At 35.0% G+C, this 8,235-nt stretch overlaps 1 protein-coding gene across 1 annotated transcript in view; it reads left to right on the forward strand.

Annotated features, from left to right (window-relative positions):
- PARP4 (poly(ADP-ribose) polymerase family member 4) overlaps window positions 1-8,235 on the forward strand; it is a 34,507-nt gene that overhangs the window by 16,971 nt on the left and 9,301 nt on the right. Inside the window, 9 exon segments of the mRNA XM_009648298.1 lie at window positions 222-268; window positions 1,217-1,295; window positions 1,715-1,742; window positions 1,745-1,851; window positions 3,534-3,560; window positions 3,563-3,731; window positions 3,962-4,032; window positions 5,528-5,715; window positions 7,883-7,982. Of these exon segments, the coding sequence (XP_009646593.1) occupies window positions 222-268; window positions 1,217-1,295; window positions 1,715-1,742; window positions 1,745-1,851; window positions 3,534-3,560; window positions 3,563-3,731; window positions 3,962-4,032; window positions 5,528-5,715; window positions 7,883-7,982 (816 nt within the window).

Raw genomic sequence — 8,235 nt, forward strand, 5'->3', positions numbered from 1 at the left:
AAGGGGCTGCCCAGGGAAGTGGTGGAGTCCCCATCCCTGGGGGTATTTAAAAGACAGGTAGATGAGGTGCTTAGGGACATGGTTTAGTGGTGGAATGATAGTATTAGGTTAACGGTTGGACTTGATGATCTTAAAGGTCTTTTCCAACCTAAACAATTATATGATTCTTTGATACAAATATTTCACAATTGGTGCAGGTAAGTATTTTTTTTTCTCTGTAGGATACAATAAAAAAGGTTTGTGTTAAACAAGTAAAACCACAGAAAAAACAAGTTGTTTTCATTAATATTATCTTCTCTATTTTAGCAATAACTTACATGATTAAGTTAAAACATTTAAATTTGACGTATTTCTATTTATATGGAATATTTGATGGTAAGCTGCATTATCAAGGAATTAGTTTAATTTCACCTTTCACTCCAATCTGTTGTTACCCTTAGATAGGTGATATACAGGAATAACTTTTAGTTATTACACTTTTTCTTCACTAAATGCTTCCTTTTGTTTTGGAAACTTTTTGTGTTATTAAGGATTATATATAAATTTCCAAGCCATATAACTTAGTGAGACCACAATCTTCATTTTTTTTCACTATCACTGCACTTAATATTTTAGCCTTTCTTTGCATTTGCACTTTAAATAAAAAAATACAGTTATCTGAAACTGTGATGTTGCTGGTAAAGTAAGACTTCTTGGAAACTGAGTATTGTAATGTTAGTTGCAGCAACATTTCTGCATATGGCTCTTCTCAGCCAGAATAACAGGCAATGCAGGTAGTATTAACAGTAAATGTGTCAAAACTTAATGCTATTCATATTTTCAAATTAAAAACCATGAAAAGTGCTTTTCATGAGCATGTCCTAGTTTCTTTTCCATTCTGTCTGCAAAGCAGGCACAAAACCACATCTGTTATAATTTTCTGAGGTTATATTTAATCTTGAAATAGTGTTTCCTATTATTAACTTGCTTGGCCTCTTGATCCCTTCTAACCTTTTTAAGCTATGAATACCTGTAGTGAATCATCACAGTTATTCTTTGGGTATCCTAGGGACAGAAATTTGTCTAACTAGTTCAGTATTCTCCAGTTTTATCCAAAGAGTTAAAAAGGACAGGAAACATAGCTCCTTCTCATGGAGATGTCATGGTATGCAGATTAAACATCATCTTCCCTGGAGTGCTGTTCATTTTTTTGTTTCCTTTTCTCTGTACTTAGTGGATTTTCCATGGATATGTCTATTGAGATCCCATCTAGTATTGAATGCATACATAGCCGGACACATCAACTTAAAATAAAGGTAAATTAATTTCACTGTAACTATGTGTCTGCCTTGGCAGTTCTGCTGTGTATTTAAAATAGAACTTTTATCCTAGCAAACGCTTGTGCCAGATCTGTCTGGCTTTGTGCACTGTTCATTCTGCAAACACCTCGGTCCTCTGTTTCTCTCAGATGAAAATTTCTGTTGTGCTTGAAGCCTTTCTGCTTTCGTTGTCTTCTTATTTAAAAATACATTCAGGAACGTGAATGGTATTTTAAAAGAATGTAATACATAAATAGAAACTGTACCTTGTAAACTTTCTATAACCTTTTTGGCAAATGCTTTGGGACTACCCCTATTAAACCTGCTATCGTTATTCCCTGTTCTCACAAAGTAAATAATATTCAGTGTATTGTTGTTAAGTTACTATTTGAATGCCTATTTTTCTCCTCTCCTAGAAAACAGACTGCAAGGCTGTAATTAAGACTGGGAGAACAGCTCCTTGGATGTTAGTGGCTTTGTTCTAGATATCTGGATTTCTCGGGTCTACCTACCTTGAATGTGGGTAGAAAAGCTTCCCAACAAAATGAGTGAGGTACTGTATAACTTGTACTGTTCATGAGGTAATACTGAATATGCTAAAACATAATAAACAGGAACAGTTTAGTTTTGATGGGTAAAAGGTGAAGAAAAATATCACACCATGGACAGTGGTCAATTTGATCTGTTTCAGTAAGCTGAGTGTTCTGCAGAAATGGGTTTTCTTTTCAGTTGCATAGAATCTTGTTGCTTTTGTTTTATCCTTTGCCTTGTAGGAGAGTAAATGTTTCAACACAGTGGCCAGTCATTTCTGTTAAAACACCTTTTTCTAACTGTTGTACTGCTGTTTGTATTTCATAGAAATGTGACTAGATTGTTTGATAGAGGTGTTTCATTTGCAGCAGCAGAAGTGGACAAATAAGTCATGGCTGAGGCTGGACCTAAGTGGTTTCAGAATCAGGCAATAACTATACTAATTAAAAATAAGTACAATTGTAAACCATTAAATTTGTAGACCTCTATTTGCAACTTGCACACAAATATTTCTAGAATCTGTCAGTGTTTTATTTTAAGGCATCTGGCCTTCCAGAAGATTGTGGCACTCTGTTGTCATTATTGCTGCTGCAGTATTATTCTCAAAGGCATTTAAATCTTCTCTTTTTCACTAATTGAAAAAGACATAGCTAGCACGTCTAGCACTCTGGATCACCCAGAAACAGAATCCAGCTGTGGCTATGTCACAGAGGAGCTCATTATCACCACTGGAAGACATTAATAAAAGGTTAGGTAGGAAATGAAGGATCAGTTCAACCCCTTTTACCTTCACCCGCAGTAACTCCTTGCCGGAGAAATACATTTAAAACGTAAATTATGTGATTCCAGGTTATTAGAAGCTGTTTTATTCTCCCAGATTTTTTTATGATGTCCCTGGCACTTTTAATTATTTTCAGCTCCTTTTTATTTTTTTCTTTCATAAATAAGATAAAATGCATATTTTAGGTGAAATGTAAAGTCTCGGTGTTACCAGTCGTCAATCCAATGTTGAAATTGATTAAAATAAGTAAAATGACAGATAAGATTGTTTTCCTTCCAACAATGAGGTCTTTTATTTTTCTTGCTTTTAATCAGAGTTGCTTAGTTTAAAAGTATTAGTTTAGGGATTTCTTCCTGATGACTGCAATAATACTGATATTCTTGCAAGGAAAAGAGAAAGAGATTCCTATTTCCAAACTGCACTCTCCTTCCCTGTTGGAAATACTTTCACTCCTTCAAGCCTTTCATTGCTCCACTTTTGAAAGCCTTTGTTTTTTATAGCATCTTTGTTCATAGCAAGGGCAGTATGCACTTCTGGTTTACATATTTTTTTAATTCTAGTACTTCTTACAAACTGATGGTGGCAGTGATGATTGTAAAAGATCATATCTGTGATTTTTTTAAATTTTTTTTTTAACTTGTAGAAGAGAATCCAATGCTGTTCACAAAAGAGTGAATCAAACAGAAACGTGAAACCACAAAATTCCTTTTTCAGTTTTTCATGTGAGACCTGGGATATAGGTAAAGGACAGGGAAGTTGCACTTTTCAGGCATTAAGAGTAAGTGACATAATTTTGTTAAAGCTTTGAAATACGGCTATATTCTGCTCTCATTCCATAATAAGAAAAATGAAGATGCTTGGGTACACTTCTAATGCCATAGTGTTTGTCCACTGTGATGATGATTTTGTTTCTCCCTCTACAGGCTTGCATGCTTGTGTTCCAACCACAGCATTTGAAATAGCATTTGAAGAAGAGCAGCTGTCCAGTGAAATTATTATTTTATTAGATTGCTTGAATTCAATGGGAGGTTCAGTTCTACACCAAGCAAAACAGATTGCTTTATGTGTTTTGGAACTATTTTGTTTCAGACAAAGAGTGAATGTAGTCAAAGTTAGCACAAGTGAGTTTCTCTATTTCCTTTTTACCTGAGTGCCACCTTTTACCTTCTTGTCATGGCTTAATTTTATGTACATCATTATTATCAAACCAGCATAATACACTGAACTGCAACCAGGAACGTGTGGCACTATGGAATACTTTTACTCTGATATTACAGTCATAAACTTGTGTTTCCATTTGTTGCTACATGCTTAATATTCTAATGCTTTTAATATCAATCTTTATTCACAGATTTCACAGAATTTTCTTCTTTTTCAATGAACATGATAAATGATTTGGCATCAGTGAAGGAGTTTATTACAGTAAGTAAATCTGGTTATATTCTAAAGAACGCTTCTTTGTATGGGATGCTTATCATTGCAAAACTGTTATGCAACTTTTCCTCTTTTTTTCTTTTTCTTTAGGCCAGCTTCTAAGATTTTTCTGTAATTTAGTCTATTTGAAGTCTATTTTCCCTAGTAGTAGCACAGCCACATCTGAATATTAATTCCATATTGGTTTTAAGTGATTACTGAGGTTGTTATTTTGAAGCCATCAGTGTTAGGACATTTTTTCAGTGTTTCCCCCTAAATTTATCTTTTGGAGTTCCATACCACTCATTGCCTGCTCACAGCAGAAAGAGAGGAAATGATTGATTCCTTCTGGAAATCTATAATTTGTGAGTGAAGGCAGCACTTAGGCCAAAGGACTTTCAATGGAAAGGAAAAAGCTTTTGGCACCAAAAGATCAGATGTAGACTACCTAGGACAACAGGTTTTGGTTAGTACCATATCTTGTCAGTGCCAGAAGTAGGCTTCTCATCTGGAACTGAAGCTCCTTGATGCTAGCATAATGCATAAGATACTAATATAATGGATGTCTTGAAAACGGGATGGTAAGATGCAAATGGTGATCAATGCAGAGAAACACAGGGGGGAAAACAACACCAACTATACCTGTACAATATTGGGGTTTAACCCAGAAAAGAGATACTGGAGCCATTGTGAATAGTCCTTTTTAAATGGTAGCCCACCAGTCAGAAAGGTAAACACTTCGGTAGCTGTATAAATCTGTATTGCTATGGCATCTTGAATACTGTATGTGCTTCTCGTCACTCCTTCTCAAATTGAAGAGCTATGGAGACAGAAAATAAAGATGTCCAGATATATGGAAGATCTGCTGCATAAGGAGAGAACTCATCCTGGGGGTTTTTTAGCCTCTGTTGAATCCTTACACAGTAATCTCTTTGCCAGGATAAACAGAGGAAAAGGGGAATAGGGATGCTGTTTCTCACCTCTTAAGGATCACAGAACATCCAGCAAAATGCTCAATTAGCAGATTTAAAGCAAAAAACAAACAGTCCTTTTCATGCATAATAAATAGTGGAACTTCTTGCTGTACTTGATGTTGAGGATAAACTATAATTCAGTTCAGAAAGTGGGTTTGGCAAATTAAAAGTAAGAGCTGTAAATAGCTTTTAGATGCAATAGTCTGGATGAAAACTCTGGTTCAAGAAGTCCCCAAACCAGTGATTACTGAAAGCTCTGAAAACAGTGTAGGAGTAGAATTTACCATTTATCTATTTTACTTGTGACTTTTGCCTAAGCCAGAGTAGATACAGGACTAGATGGACCTTAAGCTCTATCTTTAATAGTAATTATAGAAGAATAGGAACAAATAAAACTTAAGAATTAATTATTTATATTTGGAAACCAGGAGTCATGTATAATGAAATAAAGATTAAATTATACATTATATGTTATTTTAGGAAAAAAATAATTTCAATTCAAACTAAAATTGTAATACTTTACTTTTCAGTCTGTTACCGCAACATTGGGAAACACTGATTTATGGAAGACCTCACATTACTTTAGTCTGCTATTTCCTTCTCAAGGACACCGTAACATTCTTCTTATATCAGATGTATACATTCAGAATGAGAGTGCAACCTTCCAGATTGTGAAAGATAATGTCCAACATACAAGGTTATTTACATGTGGTGTTGGGTAAGTATGAAGCTAGCTAGCAATTGCCTTTGTTTAAAATCATTGATAATTTATTCAAAGTGAGAGGTTAATAAGCTGAGAACTGTCAGATGCCCAAGTGTACTGTCTTAAATATATATTTCTGTTTAGATTAAATGCAGAAAAGTTTTTCTACCTTTAATAATGGACTGGAAATTCTGTAAGGAATTTCAAAGGTAAGATGCCTACAATAATGTCAGTTCCACATCCAGGTAGACTTACCTATTCATATCTATATCTTCATTATAACTATACTATTTAAGAATATAATTGGAAAATACAAGAGTTAATGTTTTGAAACTTTGCATTTAATGTTTTGGTATAGTGTCATTTTAACAGTGCAATTTCAATGAAACAGTAGTTGTATAATTTTATTATTTAATTTTCATTTGTTTTGTAAGGTAATTACTTAAAGACAAAGTAAACACTAGACTTCTCAACAATCAGAGCAACAGGCAAAACCTCACTGAAATTCATTGCACAGTAGTTTATTTTCAGTAACAACAAACTAGAAAGATAAGTACATGACTGAAATGACTTTTTAAAAAAAAAACCAACTGGCTTATAGTTACATAATTCAGGTTGTGAGACATAAATGGGAAAGGGTCAGGGAGGTGTTAGGTTCTTACCATGTCCTGGGAGTGCTGGCAAGGATACATCAAAATAAAGACCAGTGGTGAGGGCCATGTTCTTCTAGGACTGTTTTTTTTTTAATTACACCTTCACCAGAGCTCCTGCAACATTCCCCAGACCTCATTGCTCTAGGGCTTCTCCCAGAACTGGGCAAGCACACCCTTCAGGCCACCCACCAGACATCCCAGTGCTCTTCCAGGGTAATCATATGTTATGACTGTAATAGAATTTTCATCAACACACAATAAGGAACAGATGGTATGTGCCCATTAGAAGCACACCGACACCATTTTCAACATATTTACATTCTTATCATAGAATCATAGAATCATTTACATTCTTGTTGTGTTCGTGTTCAGCATATTTACATTCACTGATTATTGGTTATGGATATGATGGAATTAGGCCTGGCGATGGATTACCTCAGTGCTGGTAGTGTGAGAGGGCATGGCTTTTAATGGTTCCTCTAGACCACTAATGTTAACGTGCTAATGTGCAACAATCTGCTTTCAGTAGGCAAGATCTGTATTTAACATGTTACACTGGTAAAGTAATAATGGTGAAGAGGTGTAAAAGAGCTCTGGTTCATACTCTTGTGTAGACACAGTGTCTTCTAGAAGGCTGAATTAATAGACAATACTACATCTGTTTTATCTGTGATAATCCTCTGTAGCAAAATGAAATAAAATACTTCTAAATAGTGCAAGATTTGTACTTTACAGAGTTGTACGAGGCAGCAAAATCTATAAAAAGGCTTTTAAAAGTGCACTAAACTTTAAACCCAAGATGTTATGTGTTCTTAGCATAGATGCAATTGTACTATTTAATTTTGCCTTGAGGGATTTTGGTGAGGATTCGCTAGGTCATTAAGACAGTGGTCCTGTTGAGGAACAAGTCTATTTTCTGTCTGACAAAGATTTGAGACATACTGTGCTGTTTCTTGCCCCAAAGAATTCTCAGCTGCTTAATTGTTCTCCTTTAGTCCTCTATAAATCTCTCATTTGTATATATACCTATGAAATAGCTTCACAGGAGTCAGACTGTTGGTAAGCAGAGCCTGCTGCTCTATCAGGCTACTAAGCATTACCATATTGGTTATATCCATATTGTTCAGACAGTAACATTCCCTAGCTGACACTGGATTTAGCGGTAAGATAGCTGTGTACACACCAAATAACTCTGCTGAGACTGAGGTTAATTAGTTCAAGATCGGGATCATCTTGATACAGTCTTATTGGTGTTTGAACCTAAGTTAATTTCTCTGCACAGCTGTGCACTGTGACATGTGGGAACTCATGTACCATGTAATTTCCTTGAATGTTGTTAGGAAATCTCTAATACAACATCACATTCATTAGCTCAGTTGCTTTCAGTTGATCTGCCCCCTGAAAAAGGGATAGAATTAAAAAAAATCATATTCATAAAGCTTGCAGTACTAATTAAAACCAAAATGTTTGGAAATAGTATCAGATGGACAGTTTAATTCAATAATTACATAAAGAATTATTTTTGTTAGTTCCACAGCAAATCGGCACATACTGAGATCTTTGTCCCAATACGGTGCTGGAGCATTTGAATACTCTGACTCAAAATCAAAGTATAACTGGGAGGCAAAGGTACATTTATAAATCTTGACTATATTGGGTATGTGGTCATTGTCTGATATATCAATATCTGATACTGCGTATCTTCACTATCTCAAAACGGGAATTACTACTTTTCATGGGATCATGTGACTTTGCTATTACTGTAAGATAGTTCAAGAAACATTTGATAGAAGGTGGAAGGAAAGATGCCTTCCTTTATTTTAAATATAAATTGATACTAAGTGAGAAAGAGAAGTATTTAGTTTGAATTTTACAAAGGTGC

Source organism: Egretta garzetta, unplaced genomic scaffold, assembly GCF_000687185.1.
Source record: "Egretta garzetta isolate BGI_Z169 unplaced genomic scaffold, ASM68718v1 scaffold401, whole genome shotgun sequence".
Lineage (NCBI taxonomy): Eukaryota > Metazoa > Chordata > Aves > Pelecaniformes > Ardeidae > Egretta > Egretta garzetta.